General features: G+C 28.5%; 1 protein-coding gene across 1 annotated transcript; it reads right to left on the bottom strand.

Annotated features, from left to right (window-relative positions):
* Positions 1-494: 494 nt before the first annotated feature.
* Positions 495-20,692, bottom strand: LOC142321277 (uncharacterized). Its single transcript, XM_075359273.1, has 3 exons — positions 20,563-20,692; positions 4,142-4,252; positions 495-632 (listed from the first exon to the last, which is right to left on the bottom strand). Exons 1-3 carry the CDS (start codon positions 20,671-20,673, stop codon positions 495-497), a joined length of 360 nt encoding a protein of 119 aa, XP_075215388.1. The 5' UTR covers positions 20,674-20,692.
* Between the last annotated feature and the right edge of the window lie 1,108 nt (positions 20,693-21,800).

The following is a 21,800-nucleotide window of genomic DNA, read 5'->3' as shown; positions in this document are numbered from 1 at the left end:
ATATAAAGCATAATATATATATAGTATATAATAAATATGTAATACATAATGTATATCTATATATATATATATACTATACACATAATAATACTATACTTACATATACTATATACATATATAATATATGAAATGAAGTGAAGTCTCAGATGAACCATTCCTGAAATGTGTGGTTAATTGAAACCCAACCACTACAGAAGAGTGGTATCCACGATCTAATATCCAAATTTGTATAAACGTAACACATTTTCCAGACCTATGACTATGTGACTATTTTCTAAGGTGGGGGGGATCTACATATCATACAACAGTGTATTGAATATAGTAGAGAACATTTGTCTGATATGTTATTTAAAAAATGGAGTTATGCTAATAAATGCCATTTACATTTGGTGTAATTACATATTAAAAAATACTTGTTACATCATATTCTGTATTTTTTATTTTACTTTTAAAATCATCAATCCCAGTAACTCTACACATAAATTATTTACTAACTAAAGGAATACCTGGTTTTCTCTACGATGGCAATCAGCTAAACTTGCTTTAGTATTAGTTAAATCATCTCTAAGCAGCTGAATTGAATTTTCACACATTGATCTTTCTTGTTCAGCTGTTTCACTGGTTGTTCTAACCTGTTAAAAATTAATAATGCTAACTTAACAATGTTAACTAATTTTGTTCAAATGTTAAGCTACAAATATGGATTAAATAGAATTACAAAATTACCTAGTACAATATTACAAAACATATTTGACAAGTAAATATACCAAACTACAAAAAAAAAATCACAAAAAATTTGATAATTAGTTTTTTCTGCATAGTTCCAGCACCGAGAGGTATTTACTAAAACAGATTATTACATTTTTTATTGTCATAGTATGTAGCAACCTGAGAACCAGAGATGGTGGCTGGAAAAAATTTAAATAAGTAATAAAAAATAAAAGTTACTTGCCACAAAGTCAAATGTAATGAGATGACCCATTCATTTCCAATTAAATTATGTGAAAAGTTGTTTTTTTGAGCTGCAGTACAGTTTAACTAAGCAATCAAGTATGAGATAGCAAGTGTATTAAGTAGGTCAAATAATGTTTTATTCGAGAAGTGAAAGAAAAAAAATATATTTTTTTTTAAAATAATAGCACTGATAAACATAATTTTTCTTTCCCAAAAAAAGTGATATATGATTTTAATCTGTTTTCGATGCTAAAAATGAATATGAACTTAGCATTATATGAACTCAGCATTTTATGCTTCTATATTGTATTTTGTTATCTCATTTTTTATTGTTTAACATTGTTAACACAATTTGTAAACTATAAATAAACAATACTAGACAAAGAATTAAATCATATGATGGTCATATATTATGACATCATATGTAATACTGAAGAATGAACCTTCATGGACAAGATTAATCATGTCTGTGCAGGTCAAAACATGTAGCTGAAAACACAACTGTGTTGTTTGTATTAAGCACTGGATTTAGGAATGAATTAATTTTGTTCAGTCTTATTGCTGCTGTCTTAAATTTGTTAATAGTGCAGTGTCATAATGCCTTGAAATTATGTAAATGTAAATGATGTGGATGTCTTTTGTTATGTATGTGGTGAGTTTACCATAAAATCAAATAGAAAAAACATTACACATTTAATTAAAAGAGCATATCATTTGTACTTACAGTGTAAAATTGATGATCAGGATAAGACATGGGCTCCTCATATAATACACACTAATTGTTCTGTATATTTAAGAGGATGGCTAAAAGGTTCATGGAAGGCTTTACCATTTGGTATACCTATGGTTTGGCGTGAACCAAAGGATCATGTAACCGATTGTTGCTTTTAACATGTGGATCTGGAATTTCTAAAATATTAAACATATTTTAAAAATTCTTGGTTGCAATTTGCAATCAGGCCTGTACCTCACAGTGAAATTATTCCAGTTCCTGAGCCACTTGTGAATGTATGTTTCAAAAGCAGCGATGAAGAATCAGGTAGTACTGAAGAAGACAACAATGATTTTGATTTTGAATTATCTTCCAATAAGCCACATCTTATATCACAAGGTGAATTAAATGACTTTGTTAGGGATTTAAATTTATCAAAAAATCACCTGAACTGTTATGATAAAGACTGCAAAGTTGGAATTTACTTCAAAAAAATACAAAAATTTTGAGCTTTCAAAACAGACAAAAAGAACTTTCTCAGTACTTAATTGATGAAAATAATATAGTTTATTGCACAAATATTGATGAGGTTATGTTGTATTTAGGACAAGTTCATAAACCTTAGGACTGGCATCCTTTCATGGATTTATCCAAGTATAGTTTAAAAGTGGTTCTACTACACAATGGTAACAAATATCCTTCGATATCAATCGCTTATGGTATTAATTTGGAAGAGACATAATATGATGTGATGAAAGACATTCTTGAAAAAATAAATTATAAAAAACATAGCTGGAACATATATGGTGATTTGAAAGTTATAGCTATTTTGTTATGCATGCAGTTAGGCTACACTACGTACATTTGTTTTCGTTGCAAATGGGACAGCCGAGCTAGGGATAAACATTATGTTACCAAAGAGTGGAAAAAATTAGACAAATTAACTCCAAATGGGAAAAATATTATTCATGAGTCCTTAGTAGAACCCAAAAAAATATTTTTACCCCCTCTCCATATCAAGCTAGGACTAATGAAAAATTCTGTAAAAGCAATGAAGAAGGATAGTCCCGGATTTTTGTACTTCAGGCAGTAATTTCCAAACGTAAGTAAAGGAAAAATTAAAGAAGGAATATTTTTTGGTCCTCAAATAAGAGAGTTGGTCAAAGTGATGTATTTAAATCAATGTTAAATAATGTAGAGTGCAACTTGGGCTTCATTTTAAGATGTTTGCAAAAATTTTCTTGGCAAACATAAATCTAACAATTACCACGATATTGTTAATCAACTTCTTACTTCATACAGAGCTATAAAATGTCTTTGAAAATACATTTCCTCCACTTGCATCTGGATTTTTTCCTGGACAACCTCGGAGACATAAGTAACGAACACAGTAAACGTTTCCACCAAGACAATTCAGTGATGGAAAGCCGTTATAAGAGGAAATGGAATATTAACATGCTAGCCGATTACTGTTGGACATTAATTCGGGAAGTGCCTGAGGCTATTTACTCGAAAAATTATTTAATAGCATCAGCAAAATCATTCTTAAACAGGTATGGCCATGCAAAATTATAAATTTTACAGATTTTAACTACATTTTTCCTTAATTTTTTTTTAAGCATAATTTATTTAAAACTAAGGGTGATAGAAAAATTGTATTTACAGATCATAATGTATTCAAGAAATGGTATCATACATAGAGAAACATTAATTTTTTTTTTGTCTATCAGTGTAATTTTTAAAAAAAATAAAAATATTTCATACCACATCAAAATTTATATTGATATATAAGTACACATAATAGTACAGTAGTAGAGTAGTAGAATAGTATAACAGGCTGGTAGAATAGGTAGGATTGTTGTTTTAAATCAATGATGGATACATTGTTAACAGAATTTTATTTTTAATTTTTCAAAAAATACATTAAATATACATTTCTGTGGCAATAGGTTATTAGTCATAATTTCTGCCTTTCCTTTAATATCGATTAGTGTTAAAGACTTTTTTAATACTAAAAAAATTACAAACAGTATAATACAGAAACATAGTTACCTACTGATGTAATTTCAAATTAGCCTCTGCTTGCTAACTACTAAACTGGATTAAAAACAAAGTAAAAAAACAGATGATATATTAAATAATAACCGCTTCTGATAGGTCACTGATTGAAAAGAGTAGGCTTCTGATCGGTTAATCATCTATATTGTAATGAAAATCTGTTTTGTAATGACCCTCACTATGATACAGATTCAGCTGCAAAATTCAAATGTTATAATACAGCCGTACAAAAATAAGTGTTTGATAGAGTACACCAAATAATTTTATCAAAAAACTTCAACCGTCAATTGAAGTAAGCATTTCTAAGGAACTACTTTCCTAATGATTTAGCAATGACCTGCAAAAAGTTAATATTAATTTTAACTTTATTCAATGTGTTGAGGACAAGAGAAGAAAAATAATAAAACTTTAACTCACCTGGTCCTTAAGAAGCGTCACTTTACGAGTACAACGATTCCGTAACATTTCTGAATCAAGTAACCTCTTCTGCAATTCATCTATTTTCTTTCCTCTTTCCAAGGCTGTCATCTGTAAAATACTTTTAATTAAGTTATATTACATAGAAAATAAATAACCATTCATTTTGAAAACTTGGAATTTTCAAACCGATCCATCAGAACAATATAAGCATGCACCATTTTACATTCAAAATTTTATAAGTGTAAATTAACAATATGTTACACTTACAACTAGCTGAATTATTTGTTTTTTGGATAAACAAATGTTATGCTTAATTTAAATCTCTTTTATAATCCTTTGGAAATGGTTAACCAAACTAATTTTTCTTTCCTTTCCTAAATAACTTCACTTAACTCTTACAATCAAGCTATTCAACAAATGGCTGAAGCTAAAAAATTGTAATGAGCGATTTAGTTGGCTTATTCTTTATATGCACATAGAATTAGTACCTCAACAATTAGTAGAAAAATATCAATTGAATGTTCCCAGCACTTATAGAATATTAATTGAAAATGCAAAACCCCTATAACTAATTTATCTCACTTGAGTGAAAATATAAAAGGGAATTCCTGAAACCATGAAAATTAGAGTGCACCTTCCTATTTTGCCTATTACAAGATTTCAATATTTACTTACCCCAATATTTACTTTCCAAACAAAATTTCACAACTGAATTCGAGTTTTGGTGACAATCAGACCACAACATCAATGAAAATTATCAAATATACTCTAATTCCAGTTTCCCCCTTTTAGAGGTGGTTAAAAACAATCCAACATACATTTTATGTATAAAATGAATACATACATCTAATGAACAAATATCAACAAAAAACTAACAAAACATAACCTATGCTTGCTTCACTCACTAACCTCATCTAATTTAAGCTAAATACACGAATTACATACAGCTTATTAATAACAAAAGTAATTTTTAAACTAAATTCAATAATGTTAATTATTGTTATTTTACATTAATTAAATCAAATTTTTATTTTATTTTATTTGTTGTCAAATTCCTAAAAATTACCAAAAAATGAATTTAACTTACCGTACCTTCCTCAAACACAATGATTTCACTATTTCTTGAACATTTCAAAAAGCAGTACATCAAAACACAAGGGAATCTTATATCCACCAATGGAGTTGAGGTTAGAATCATTATACACCAGCTGTTTTGTGGTGCATCAATATTCTAAGCCAACCTATGTCTAAAAAATTTTTGTTTTTAAATATAATGGAGAAAGATAAACCAAGTTAATCAAACTCATTAAAAAAAAAATTACTGTCAAATTAAGCAAATGAAGCCACACATTAACATTTGCTACAATAACAATAAACAAGACGATCCTTTGTTATATCCTTTCTGCATGCTATACCCTCAATTCAGTAGGATCTGATAATTCTTATTCCACTGACTACTCAACTCAACTCAAGACAGATCAACTCTGACTGTAGTACAGATTATTAAATCATGAAATTAAAAAAAATCTATGCTGGTTTTCAATTCCCAGCAAGCAGAGCCCACTATCTTCTCAGGAAGCAGAACTATGTGAGGTGTAATGGGGCAAACATTTCTTGACTACTAGGCCTCTGTAATAGGATATTTGATTTTTAAAGTGCTGGAGTTGTCAATAAATGTTGTCAATAAATAAGGAGTAACCAGACATCCCTAGACATTGTAGCTGGCTATCCCCAACAAGGAGTGGCAAAAACATGCTATTGTCCAAATCACTATAGTCCAAGGTGGTACCCAACACCCAGGCTGTTATTTTCTACAACTTTTTGAATCTTTTAAAAGAAAGTTTACACTACTCAGATCAGGTGAAAATTTTTTCAATATTTTTTAAATTATGTAGCGATCAATTTAATTGTTTATTTAATTTAAATACTATTCTTTATTTATTTATTTATGCTTATTGTAAGGATTTTTCTTCTTTTTTTTAACTGCAAAAATCTTGCAATAATAAAATAAAGACAGTATAAAAGAATTTAAGTTATTTTGTTAAGATTATTATGTTTTAGAATATTATCTTGTTTTATAAAAAAGAAACCAAAGAACTTGTTATTATCAATAAATAATTAAAATTACCTAAGGTTTGCATCATCACGTTCAGCTTCTAAAAGTGATCGCATACGAGTACTATCCTCATGTAATGTAACTTTTCTTCTTAGTAAATCTAAATGAAGATCTCTTCTCTGTAATTGGTCTCTTAGATTTCTAACACGTCTTTGAAGATTGTAAACCACAGTAGACTATAAATTTACAAAAGATTACTTATTTAACCCATTATAATAAAAGAAGAGAATATTAACTATGCAAGTAAAATTTAGTAATGAAATAAACTTGAAAATAAAGAATATAACATATAGAAATTATAACATGAAAAATAAACTAAAGCACAAGCATCTAATAAAATAAAATGAGACTAAATAAAAATTACAAATAAATCTAAGTTATACCATAGCTGTCTATGGTATAAAGATCCATGAACCTCAAATTTATAAAAAGTAATTCATCTTGAATAAATTTCACCACATTACATTAACTAATAGTCAAAAACATTAAAATCAATTATAATAATTAAGTACCAAAAACTCGGATATAAACTTCCTCCACAAAAAGTGATGAAGTGACAAAGCAGTAAGCAAATTTTAAGAAATGAGCCAAACAGGGGAAAATAACAGCTCTTAAGTATGATTTGAAGATTATAACAATAAGTACAAATTAAATGACAAACACAGTAAGATAATTATAATATCTGTATCAAAGAATTATTCTAAAATTTTAATGAAATCAACATCTTGGCTTATGTCTTAACTGCTGATAACACAGGGGAACAAAAAAGAATTTTTTTTTGTCTTGGTAAGAAAAATATGTGATTCTGATAATATTTTTTTCACCTGAATTCAAATATGATATCAATTTTTCCCCATCAAGCAAAGTTTCTGAGAAAACTTTATAATTCCAAATATTTCAATACTTTCTCCATTTAGACACGTGACTCACGTACAAAGTAAGAAATTATGATTTTCTGCTATACTTCGCTTGTGGAGCATCCCTATGATGGTCCAACCATATATAATCTGTCAGCATATCAGGATTCCATTTGCCTTGGTTCAGCTATTTTCCATAGCTGAAATCCCTGATAAAAGTGTTCCCTGTGCTCATCGACTCTGAGTAACATTTTTGAATGCTTTTCAAGCTGCTTCTTCAGTGGATTCAATAGTTCCTCAAACTTTTCATCATGCATTAGTAATCGTATTTGTGGACCCACAAATATTCCTTCTATAAATTTTTGCATCACTAATTTTAGGAAACTCTTTAAGTACATGAAACCAAGTGTATTTTCCATGGCCTTGACAAGATTCGTTTTTAATCCTTATTTGATATATAACTGAGGCAGAAACACAATTTTAGGATTACACATTGGGTCATATTTCACATTTTTCTGTTCAGGAATGAGTGATTAGCATTCATTTAGACCATTCTTTTCTAATGAAATGGTTGTTTCTGTCCCTACTATTCTATTCACACAGAAAACAACAGTACTTTGTGTAATCAAGCTGCAGACCAAGAATAAGTGCAATTACATTAAAATCACCATGATATTCCATTTATACACTGCATATTGAAGCTTTTCCAATATAAATTGAAAGTTTCCATATGTTTCTTTCATATTAGCCGAGTGAGCCACAGATACAGATGGGAATTTATTGCCATTATGCAGAAGCTTTTAAACTAACTTTAGAGGAATCAATGAACAAGCACTGTTCTGTTGGGTTATGTTCATTACAAAGTGTTTCCATAAGAGAAGAAATGTCATTACAAAACACTAAGCCATTTTCTTCAGAAAAATACTCTTTAAATTCAGAATGACAATTACAATACGTACATATCTTTGTATTCTTTTGAAGAATATTCCATCCTTTTAGCTGGGAAGCAAGCATTTCAGACTGTTTTTTGGGTAACTTTAAATCTTGTATGAGATCGTTCAGATTTTCTTGAGTCAGTAAATGAGGCTCAGATGAACCACTTTGTTCAAAAGTTGTATCACCAGAATCTGTTTCTTTTTCTTCCTTACTTCCATCAGACTCTAAGCTCTCTTCCTCTAATGCCACATGTTCTGGAGGCTTTGGTAAGGGCAATTTTTTACAGTGTGGAACTGATCTCATTGCAGATTGCAAGTTAGGGTATAGCACTGTATGTTTTGATTTTAATGTAATGCCTTTAATGTTTGTTAAGCATAAATAACAGTCAGAAGAGTGATCTTTCGGTTCCCTCCAAATCAAAGGGATAGCAAATGGCATGTGGTGTGTGCCATTTGTACATGCAGTGAGAAGCCCAGAACATGAAAAACAACAGATATGTGGGACCCAGGCCCTTGTTTGGTCCCCGACTCTACACTCAAAATGAAGTTCATAACACTTTTCACTAATGGAATAAGGTTTTGCCTTTGACACTTTAGCATCACTTCACCACATATATAGGATGATTTAAACAGACTTTAGGCGTTTTGTAACTAATGCGTAATTAAAAGAAATAAAGTTGTAAATATGCAATACACAATAACTCAGACACAAAGCATTCACAATGACGTGTTTACTGGTTCACTACTATCTCACAACTGGCATCGTTTTGATGAATGTATGGTACACTAAATAGTCTTTGTACATGTCTATACACATCTGAACCTGTACAACAATAGCAATGCTACCCTTTGAGTTACCTCAATTGGATCCATCATATTTACAATGCTCTATGAGCTTTTACTTGGCAACGGATAAATTAATGAAAAAATGTTTTAAAATATTTAAAAAAATTAATAAAAAACTATGGGTGATGGAGAAATTCCGAATACATATTTGAAAACAGCATAAAAAACTACATTAAGTACACCTATTGATACTCATGAGTCAAAAATCATGTTGACCAGTGTAATTGTTACTGTCATTCTTAAAGCACAATCACTGTTCTATGAATGTGTTTGTCTGTCTCTATTGTCAAGGTCTCAATCTTTTGTCCAGTTTTGATAAATTATGGTTTAAGACTTTTAATGTATTCAGTATTTATTTTATGGTTATTTGTTTATGTTTTGAATTATATCTCACCTTGATCCGAAACCTATTCCGGTTTTAATCATTTTTTTCAAACATACAGAATATGAGCCTGAATAGTTATCATTATCTCAGGTACTCAAGAATCACTGTAAAACAGGAACTCAGTCTATGGCTTTGCGACAATTAATCTGTTTGTTTAATAAAAATAGCATGGTTATCAATTTATTATAAAATAATAAATTTTTGCCTAGGTATTGAATTTTTAACTACATCTTGATAAAAAAAAGTAAAAGATAAATACAGCAAATTAAATGTAAAATAAAACAACTAAAGGAAGCAAAACGTCATTTACAAAAAACAAAATTAAAAACGCAGAAAAAAAGAAATATCTACATTTGCTTTTGCTAAAAGTGAAATTTATTATTTCTTTAACACTATTATAAATAAATCTCATAGAATACTAGATGAAGTGAAGATCTGATACAAAAAAAAATATCCTAAACTCTTGAACTACTATTAAGTACAGAGGAGGGGACTTGCTTGGATATGATCTTGAAACTTAACTACACTTCCATGATTTTTTATCCATTGATTCTTGGACATAACTTGCAGACTGGCAACATGCCTTTTTACTACAACATGCCTTCTACTCGTTGCTGTCTTGTTTTGTGATGTTATGACAGAGTGCACTGATCAAATTTTATTAGTGTTAAACATTCTCAGATATTCAGACATGCAAAATAAGAAACAACAAGTTAAATTAATTACATCATATAAAAATATGATTTTGGTTATAATGCTATAAAAATAAGTGAAATTAAAGTTATATTACTTCTAATGTTGCTGAAAACAATAAACGCGTAGCTGAATGCTGATTGACCACAGAATGGCTAAATGAAACAGAACCTCAAAATAGAAGAGAAAAAGAATACTCTTAAGCAAAAGATCATTAAACAAGCCTAATGAAATCAAGTGGAAATTACATTAAGATTTTCACTGGTAAAATCTGATCGATCATTTTTACGAAGTGGTTAATTGTGAATTTACATTATCAAATTTATATATAGCGCTGTTCTACATAGAATTTTCTTTTTCTTCATACTATTATATTAGGTCAAATAGATTACATCATTCTGCTGATAACATACAGGGAAGTAAAATTTAAAATACTAACACATACAAGTTAAATTCATGAATCTGTATTATATTTTAAGTTCACTAAAAGAAAAAAAAAAAAGTAAAAATGGAATATTAAATGCTGCTTGAAGTCATGCCTGTTTCAAAACAGTAAAGTAGATAATAACCTTTTGTTATTTACGATACTAAAGAATTAGTTTTCTTTTAAATCATCTTGATTACTGATAAAACAGTAATCAACTCTAAATTTATCTTTTAAATTCAATGTTGAATTATCTTTCTTATCTTTATTAATTAATATTTAAAAGTGGACATATTTTTTACTTATGTAAAACCAGCACATTATTTGGACACATTAATCTGTACCATAAATGGGATTGAAAAATTAATTTCTATGTACACTCAAGTAATATGTTAGAGAATAAAAAAAAGATTTGTCCTTGTTCTCTTTGCTTCTGTTTTGCAAATACTAAGTATATTAACTGAAGGAACTGAAGGAAGCTTATTAATTATTGCCTGGTAAAAGGTGTAAAATTCATTAGAGCAACACATAACACAAAAGTATTACTTGTTAACCAAATACTAGAATGCACTACAAAATTAATATTGCAAATACTAATTCAAAGAGGTCATCATTTCAAACAACTACCCAAGAAAGATCAGTGACTTGCAATTGTATTTTCATTCTATAAGGATGTAAGCCTTATTAATTTATATACAGAGAAATGCTATTTACTTATTAGTGTGCACTAATGCATATTGTATGTACAAAATATACCTCCAAATTTCATTTTTTGCAATTACCTAATGTACCACATTATTATTTTTTCAATAATCATGTATTACAATTCTTTAATTATAAAGTTCACAAAAATCTTTGGAACAATGACATTTTAATTAAGAAAAAAGAATCAATTTCTTGGGTAGGAAAATATGTACTGAAAAAAATTAAATCATCTTAAATTGATATCTCAAATAATTACAATAACTATTTATTATGTACAGTCAATGAATTAAAATATTTATTTATATCTGAACAATATACAAAAGCAAACAGAAAATTCTAAATGTGGATAAATTCTGGATGGTAAAATTCCCTAATCAGAGAAAGTTACTAGGAGTTAATTATCCCATTTCTATTCCCTTATCATTCATTCAATCCTTCTTACTTGGATGAATGCAATGGCAATTTTTGGGTAACTGCACTGGATCCAAAAGTAGCAGCTAGCAGGCAGTTTTTAAAGACAGTAAGACTGTATTAAATCTCAGTAGGGTAGTGACCCTGACTTTTGAAATTAAGTATCATTTTTCTTAAGTGGGAGTTTCATAAAAAATTAAATTGGCTGATATGTCTACTCAGTATTGCCAGCTCCTCATGAAATATATTATCTGGATAATTGTTCTAAATAAAAAATAGACACTGTATAATAAAAATTTAAGTTTATAAAGTTAGATAAGAACTTATATTTGCACCATCCAGTATATGAACTATTATATATGCTTGTACCAATCAACGTAAAAGGTAAAATTTTAACAAATTATTCACACTTTTGCATTAAATTTGTAGAACTTTTAATTAATGATGCACTCTCATATAAATATATATATATATATTACATCTTTATAAATGGTTTAATCCACATCTCTAAAAACACTCCAAAGAAACAAAGGTGGATATTATTCAGTGTCTTTATAAGTAAAGTTGGTCCAACTCAACATCCCACCAGTTTTGAAATGTTATTACAGGGATTCATCTGTGGTATAATTTGGCTATTTTGTATAGTACAGATATGTAAAGAGTGATGATAAAAAAACAAAATTAAAAAAGTAATGTGTGCATGTATTAATTTACAATAAATGTTTACCTAAGGAATACCTCAATATATTCTCTTATGGCACCAGGATTTTCTGATTCCTAAATTGCATCTGATAAGTTCACTAGTAAGTATCAAGCCAGAATTCAGTAAGAGACAAATATAAAGGGTAATATTTTTTCAACAGATTGCATAAAAATGTTAGCTAATTAAAAATAATAAATGTTAACAATAATAGTACTCTAGTTAAATTTCTTTAACAAATTACAGTTTATTAATAAGAAATACTAACAGTAAAATATTATTATATTCACAACACAAACAAAATTACAAATAGTTTTAATTAAATTGTAAGAGCAATCATGTACTGACACCTGCATACATATATGCACATTAAGTACTATAAAACTACAATTAAATTTCAGTCTGGATAAATTATTATCTAAACGTTAAAAAATAATTACATAAAGGCAAGCTAAATCTGAAAACCATAGAATAACTCGTTAAGCCTCTCGTTGAAAAAAATACCTATTTGCATAAAATGTAACAGACTGCCATAAACTTGTAATATACTTTAAACTCTATATAAGGAAACTTAAAACTCAAAGACTTAAACAAACTCAAGACTCAGTTTCTTAACAAATCTACCTAAGGTTTCTACATTGTTTCTGCATTATTTATATTGAAGTAAAATACAGAGATTACTCTATCTCTATCAGCTAAAAATATTATGCTTTTTTTTTTTTTATTTTTGTAGTATAGTTTCTACTGATAATTTTTCCTATTTATTAAGAAGTAATTTCATCTAACACTAAAAGTTGTAAACCATAAATTGGATCATCTTCTATTTACTTTTTTTTCCTAATGTAATACTGATTTCAGCAATACTCATTCATCTACATCAGATGAAATTTTTTGAATGAAAATATTTACCGTTATTAAAAGATTCAGAAAGAGAATGGATCAGTTAAATGACAAGAAAAAATAGATGTTAATACATTTGTAGGTAATGAAATTTGAGGATCAACATCTAAATTTTAACAACCACCACAAATATAAATCCAACATTTCACAAAAGCAAGCATAATCAACAAAATTTGATTTACAGTTAAATAATATCTGATTTTCTGTAAGTTCCATGAGAACGTACTAAAAATGTTTAAACCTTAAGAAATCAGATCAACAGTTTAGGAGTCTTGTTAGAATCAACCAAACAATGAAAGGGTTAAATTGAAAATTAAAAATGAAATCAGTTAATAAAATAAAATATGTTTTCATAAACAAAATAACATCAAATTATTCTTTCTGCAGTCTTAAAAAACTTTTAGCTTTAAGAATTCAATGAGTTAAGAATTTTACAACTTACTCTAATTAAGCTATAAAGCAGCCTTTTTTTTAAGGTATTCAAAAACCATGTATCAAAACATGACCAGAGAGATATTTATAAATCTATAAAGAATGTTTTTTTTTATATATTAAGTCACTGTGATGAAATCTGGTAAAGTTACAAATTGTTATAGTGAGTACCTGTTTCATATCTTACCAGTTCAACAGATTTCACGTGTATATTTTGTTTATCTACCACAGATATGAACAAGATAAATTTCTGTCAACTCAATAAATACAAGTGAATTTTATAGACAGCATTAATTAAGAATTGTATGAAAATTGATTGTGTTACGGCCCTGTAACATCTAAAAGTAAAGTTCCTTTACATCTAAAAAAAAAATTATTTAAAAAATCAAAGTTGAAAAGATAAAATCATTAACCCACTCAACTTGAATACTTTTTCAGAAAGTGTTGGGTGTTGTGATGCTTGTTTCATGAATACCACATGCTACGATTATCCAAAAAATATTTTTTTTGAATATGCATGTACAACAATTAGAGCAATTTATTTACAAATAACATTGAACAATTTTTTTTTTTCAAGTAAAATTATATTAAATGTATAAAATAAAGAAGTATATAATTTATTTATCAATTTACAGAATACAAGAATACTTTTTAAAAAACCTTTTTTCCACTAAATTTTATTTAGTTTCAACTTGACTTGGTTTTGTTAATAGAGAAATAATCTTTATCACTGGTAAATCTTTGTACACTTTTGCAGCAAAAATAATAGTGTAAAGAGAATGAAGCATTTATGCAGTTGGAATAAATGTCAACATGCGGAGAATAACAGAAAATATGTAAAACTTTATTAAAGCAGAACATTTACATGTCAACCAACAACAAAGGTTTTAACCCACTTTCAAACCAACATAAACAAGTAAACCATTCATTATTTCTGGCACAAAATTTTTAGTATAGTTCAATCATTCAAAGTTACCAGATCTGGATTAAGGGTGTTTCCAATCAACAAAAATTTATTGAACTATTTTATTTACCTTCTGAATAATAAATTGAATCATATATAAATTTATAAAAAACTTGTTTTTTGTCTAAAAATTTTGTTATAAATGAAGTTTTTAAAATTAATTTTAAATAAATAATAATAATTATAAACTAAACTTAATAAAAATTTATAAAATTAATTGGATAATTCCCTGTAAGCTGACTGCTAATGAAGACATTCTGATCTTTACAACAGTAAATGGTAAAATGAAATTTTAGCATGGAAGTTCTTTAACAGGGGAGGAAGAATAAAAAAAAATGATAATTTTTTGCAGCAGAACATTACATTTACTGTCAATTTTCATATGTAGCAACACATAAAAAAATGTTTCTAATTCTCTCTAATCATGTTTTGATAAAATAAGCAGTTTGAGTTATAAAAACAAAAAAATATGGTTTTTACTAAAATTATTTGGCTGGTATTTTAACTTAAGAGAATTCATAACTCTTTAAATTCTTGAAAGATTTCTTGTAAAATGAAAAAAATGAATTAAGTACTTGAAATTATTTTTTTTAATAGTAAAAATAAAACACTACAAAAAACTACTTTTAAAGCAAAAAAAAGCCAAAAAAAGTATTAAAATAATAAAGCAAAGTACAAAGAAGAGGAATATGAATCTTACTTCTCTCATTGGGATGTCACAACAAGCGTTCCCTTCGAAGTCGAGGGAATGTCCCATAACACACACAACACCTCTGATATAAGATTTATGCAAGCAAGAGAAAGAAAATAAAAACAACAACCAAGGTATAGACACTATATTAAATTATAATACAAGATTTAGAAGAATTATATAGAAATACATTACATAATTAGATTCAGAAAAAATCAAGTGGTAACTGACTGAAGAACTATGTATAAAATTTAATATAATTCAAATATAATAAATATTAAAAACATCCTTCAAAATAAAGATAAGCTAAAAACAATATAGAGGAAAGAAGTCCCTTATACAACACAGAAAGATCTTGCAATTCAATATGTCATATTTTAACGTAATTAGTAATAAATGAGACAAATATTTAATTAACATGCATGTAATTTTTAAAAATATAAAATTCTGGCAGTTACTGTACAATATCAAAATTGGCAGAAGTATTTAATCTAAGTAATCAAAATGTAACTTGTATGCAGAATTTTTTTTTAACTATAAAAACATCATAATGTTTTTATCACTGCGAATTTATATTTTTTATTAAATGAGAAGCCAGTAATATAATGTCAAGATAGTGAACTATTGAGAATAACATCAGTTTGATGAAAGTATAAAAAAAATCCTAATTCAGCCAAGCTACATTTTGATAATTATTTTAACTGAAATTATTTTTAATTAATATTTTTATTTTTTAGGTCAAATTTTCCACCAATTTGATCTCAAAATTAACGAAGTTGGAGAGGCCTTAATTTATTTTAATAACTAAACTAGTAAATTTTTAACTAATTACTTCTGTAAGGCACCTAATTTTCTCAAAAGTTTATTTACAAACTTTATAAAAAGTCTTGTGTCTACTTGATGTAGATTTTCACTTGAGTTTATATTTCCCGTTATCTTAAATCCAACAGATTCTTTTTTAACATCTTCTCTGATATTACTAAGCAAACAGCTAAACTTATTACTGCATTTTCAATAACATAAAATGAACAAAAAAACCAGTTAAACTTATTTTTATTAATTTTCTGCAAATTTCCCCCTTACCGTCACTAATTTAAGCAAATTGGAAATGCAAAAGGTACAGACAAAATAAGAGAACTATTTAAAAAATAATTAATTTATTTAAGATAAATCACACAAGTGCTAATGATTACATTATTTACAGAGCACTTAAGCTATATACACAACATTATTAGGAGTTCAAGCGATGGAAATTTACCGGAGATTGACTGCACAGTTCAGGGACCAAACATTGTCAAGGACTTGTGTGTTTTCCTGGCATAAAGAGTTCAAATAAGGACGATAATGAGTGGAAAATCAGCAACATGATCGCCGTCCTCAAACTAGCATTACAAATGAAAACATTTGCATGGTTCAAGACAATCTTGAAGACGATCGACGGGTGAGAGTATCCAAAATTGCAGAAGAGGTGGGAACAATTTATGGAAGCTGTAAAGCGATCATCACAAATGACCTTCAGTTCCATAAAGTGTGTGCCAGATAGGTCCCTCACTGTTTGACCGCAGATCAGAAGTTGGAACGTTTGGAGATCTCTCAGAGGCTTACAGCAAGGTTTGTGAAAGAAGGCGATGCATTTTTGAGTTGGATTGTCACCTGCTACAAAACGTGGGTCCACCACTACACTCCCTAGTTGAAACAACCCAGTATGGAGTGGCCGAGGAAAGGGAAGGCAGCCCTAGTGAAAGCCAAGACTCGACTGTCAGCTGGTAAGGTTCTTTCAACTGTTTTTTTCAACCGGCATGGCATTTTGCTCATTGATTTTTTGCTTGAGCAACACACAATCAATGCTGCTTACTTCTGCGAGCTGTTGAACGAGGTGAGAGCTGCAGATGAGACCAACCGATTCGAGAGGCCACCCTCCTCCATGACAACACCAGGTCCCCATACTGCAGCTCTAACAGTCTCAAAACTAAAAGAAATGCACTGGACTCAACTTGATTATCCTCTCTACAGCCTAGTCCTATCACCCTGTGATTTTCATTTGTTTGGGCCACTTAAAGAAGCTCTAAGAGGGCAACAATTTGAAGATGGTGAGGCCAAGGAGGGATCCGTGTGCAATTGGCTCCTGATGCAACCAGCTTCATTCTACAGTGCTACAATAAAAAATGTTCCTTCTCGCTGGGAAAAATGTATTTCAAAATCAGGAAACTATGTAGAAAAATAAATTAATTTTCCTTTTATTTTTCAATAAACAATTTTTTTTTAAAAATAAAATCCTGTTTTTATTTGATTATATATATATATATATATATATATGGTATATCAATATTTAATATTACAAGTATACACCCATGTATAACTAGTATACATCAGGATTTTCCACTAGTGATCAGTATATTCTAATGCAAAACTAAGGGGGACACACACATACAAATGACATTTAGTAGCGTAGGATTATTTATTTGAAGTTGATTACTTACAAAAATGATGAATGACTATTACTGAAAATTCCCATGGGAAAACAAATAAAATGCCACCTCATGTTCAAGTTACGATTAGGCCTATATTACGTCTGCTATTTTCTAAACAATATTTTTCCATTATCTGTTACAATTATATTTTCATTATCACTAATCACAATTTCTTTCATCAAGAGTTCAGTAGCATAATTGAAATGTTAAAAAATATATAAATAAAACACTAATTTACATTCCCACCTCCTGAGTCAGAAGTCATGACCACAAAGCTGAATCCAATAGTCTCTGAGCTATTATGTTAAAAGTTATATCTTTCGTAAGTTTGCAGTCATAATTATAAAAAACAGGCTGCTTCCAATTTTTGAATAAACCGTGAATTTTGATCACTTGGACATATTTAGCAAGTTGTAGAAGTGTATGGTTTTTTCATCGAATTCATATTGTTCTTTCACCTTCATTTCATAAGCTATGAGGCACAAAACATTTCAAATGGATACAAATGGCAGTCCTTCAAAATATTTATGATAACACTTAGCACACCCAGAATGATTGTAACTTTGTTCACTCAATTTTCAAAACTGTCGGTAGTGGATATTTCAGTTTCAAACGGTATAAGCATGTGACTCAGCTGAGTGTAAAGAAAATGCTTAAGAAATACCTTTAAAAGACCACTTTATGCATTTAGTTTGATTGAATTCAACGCTCTTTCTCATTTTTTGAATTTGGCCTGGAGTGAATATTGAATATTTTTTTCACGTATTTACCTTGCTGCTTCAGTAAATAATTTTTTGATTTTAATTTTGATATTTCCTCCAGTAAATGTTTGCTTTCTAACTTGTTATAATACAGTTCACTAAACAACTTGAATTTTTCAACTTCTGTAGATGTACTTACTACAATGCTTTCAGGCTCTCTGAGATCCTGTCATGGTGAGATCTTCCTCTTCAGCATTCACTGATGAATTTTCATCATTTTCTGGTGATGAAGGAATGTTTTTTTACTTGATAGCACCTCATTTACTTGTTTTTTTCTCTACTTTCACTATGTATGTTCCTTGAACCAGTCACTATTGTCAGTTCCTGTTTTAGGTAAGTGGTCAGTAGGAGAAGCATCTTTTTTAAATTTTTTTTCTATACGGTTCATAATTTAAAAGTTGACTTTGTAAGTCTCACCATAGTAATCAGGTTTAAAATGTATGATTCAAATTGTTCTGTTGACAACATTAAAATTGTCTTGTCAGCCACATTTGTTTACCCAGATTTTACTTTGTGCACTGTCTTTTGGGAATGAGTGAAACATAACCTTCTTACCAAGTTTATAATATTATATTTGAGTTTTTATAATTATTATTATTATTGTTATTACACTCAAAACAGCACACAACACCATTTTGAATACATAAAATTATCCACCCATTTTCAAACTCAAAACAGACATACACAGTTTTTAGATACACACATTCACAGATTTTACATGCACACAAACAATACACTCACTAAAATGAGAATTAGAACAATAAGTAAATCACGCACAGAAGAACAAGGATCATGATGGCAATTCACACTAAGTCAAGGTTATAAACTGCAAGTATACTACATATTAACTGATAGTGCAGGTTAGCAGTTGTCAATGAGTGATACACCATGTGCAGCAGCGAAAGATTTACAACTGTGAAAGTATATTATTTGTATAGTCATAGTATCATGGATCATGTATACTTATTATCTTCCTACAAAAGGGCAAATAAATAAATTATAATCAAATATCCTTTTTCAGTACTCTTTCAATATACATGGAAAATTCAACTGCTTAAATATACCCAAATTTTATAATTTTAACAAAACCAAACACATACAGAGAAAAGAGAGTAGTGTATTATTTTATACAGTGTCTACAATGTTTTTCTTTTTTTTAATGTTACACATTCAATGACGAACTTTAAAATAAGCTGATTGAAAACAGCAGTTCCTAATTCTTGGTTTAAAAAAAAATCCTTTACATTATTTCTTTCTTAATGAGCTTCAAAAACAAACATTAATAATGCTGAAAAACTCACTATTTAAATTAATTGTAGCAACAAAATATTCTCATGGCTGCAAACATGATATCAAAAATAAAATATTGCAAGTCTGTAGAAAAAAACAAAAAGTGGATTTTTACCCTTTTTGCTCATTTTAGAAAAAAGAAACACTCATTAATGCTTAAAAGCACAACTATAAAGAGTTTTAACGCAATTAAAAACAAAAGACTACCCAAAATTTATGACAACACTTAAAAATGACATCAATATTTTCTAAGAACTGTACATTAAGTTACACTATTGCATGTTGGATCTATTTACAAGTGCAAAAAATTAACATTTAAACAACAGCTTACAACTAACTGATTTTGTAAATTCTTTATTCATTATTTCTTAACTTTATTGTTACAATACACATAACACATTTGTACAATTTTTTTAATTTCAACTGACTTTTTTTTTCACCTGTATAATTTTTACACATAAGGTATTTTATTAATATAATATTAAAATAAGACTTGCTAAATATTTTTTTTTAGCTCAAAGTTTTATCAATTCACATCCATTTCTATTTCTTTTGGAGATAGCCAATATATAAAGCAAATGAAAGTAGAGATAAAAAAGTACAATAACAAACATTTTACCACTTGAATTACATAATCTTTCTTCTCTGTAAACAAACAACGTTTAATGTAATTTACAGAATTTTAAATACATTAAACACTTTATGAACCAAAATATTTTAAGAAACATTATTTATAAAACTGAATCAATTTTATAATTTCCTTTATGGAAAAAAAAAATTATGACTGATATAATACTTAAAGTAAGAAAGAGTAAAAAAATGAAAATTTTTAAATACCTTATCAACAAGTTTATCACTTTCTAATCTTGCTAGTTGTTTAGCTCTTAATAAAAGTGATTCTGTATGAAGATCATCCCCAATATCTTTTGTAATTTCATCCATACTCATTGCATTCGCTAAGCGTTCCAAAAATGTTACAAACTATAAGAAAAAACCTACAGTTAAATATTACAGGTCTGTATTTTGATAGACACAAAATATTATAAAATTAATTTAAAAACAATTACTGTAAAATAAAATTTAAACATTTTTAATACTTGTTACCAAGTACTGGGAGGACTAAAAATTCGTTTCATCTATTATCAGTAATAAAACAGTTAATAAAATATACTTTAATTTTAATACATATCAGAGGAACTGTTCAAAATCTCCTTGTATGCTAATGTGCTATTATTCATGTCAGCATTTAACCAGTAAATTACATCTTTTTTCTAACAAAATTTTGTCTCAATTTATAAAATCTACTGAATTTTTAATTTTTAACTAAAAAAACTTCAGGCAATTCAGGACATTTGCATTTAAAGAAAGTACCACATCTTTGATTATTCTCCATAACAAAAAAATCATAAGGCATCAAACCACCACATTAATGACATGATCATTCAATTTTCAACAACATCTAATTCGTTTGGGAAAATTTTAACTGCGATATTCCCTAACTTAAAGAGCATAATGAGTACATGCCTGATTTTGCTCCCTAACAAACGAATAGGTAATACTTAACACAGAGTTGTTCAATAGCTCAGCAATAGCAAAATCTCATAACATCTGAAGAGATGAATCCCCTTTTATATTTCTATTGAACAAATAAAGTTTCTAACACTCTTTTTATGATCCCACACAAAACATGAATTCCAGGTACATTAACCCTAGATAGACCAAGGGAGGTCAAAAAATGGTCACAGTTTAGAAAAATATTGTGCTAATAAATGACATCAGTAAAAAAATCTGAAAAAAATTAATTTGTGTCATTAAAGATAACATTTTTTTCTGGGAAAACATCACGTTCAGATTTCTACCAGCTGTTTATTTTCATAACAGAAATTAGATAATGGATTACTTTTTAACCCCCCTGGTCCAACAAGTGACCCATCTTATATTATTAAAAAAAAAACTTTTTTAAAACAGAAAATATTTTCCTTGTAATGTTTCAGTTTTTCTAAATGAGATTATTTTGTTGTGGTAAGTTGGCATGCCTGCTTATATTAAATCAGTAGTAGGTCAGTGTGTTTGTA

This window comes from Lycorma delicatula, chromosome 3, assembly GCF_047948215.1.
Source record: "Lycorma delicatula isolate Av1 chromosome 3, ASM4794821v1, whole genome shotgun sequence".
NCBI lineage: Eukaryota > Metazoa > Arthropoda > Insecta > Hemiptera > Fulgoridae > Lycorma > Lycorma delicatula.
Note: the sequence above shows the minus strand (reverse complement) of the source record. Positions and strands in the feature narration are given on the sequence as shown.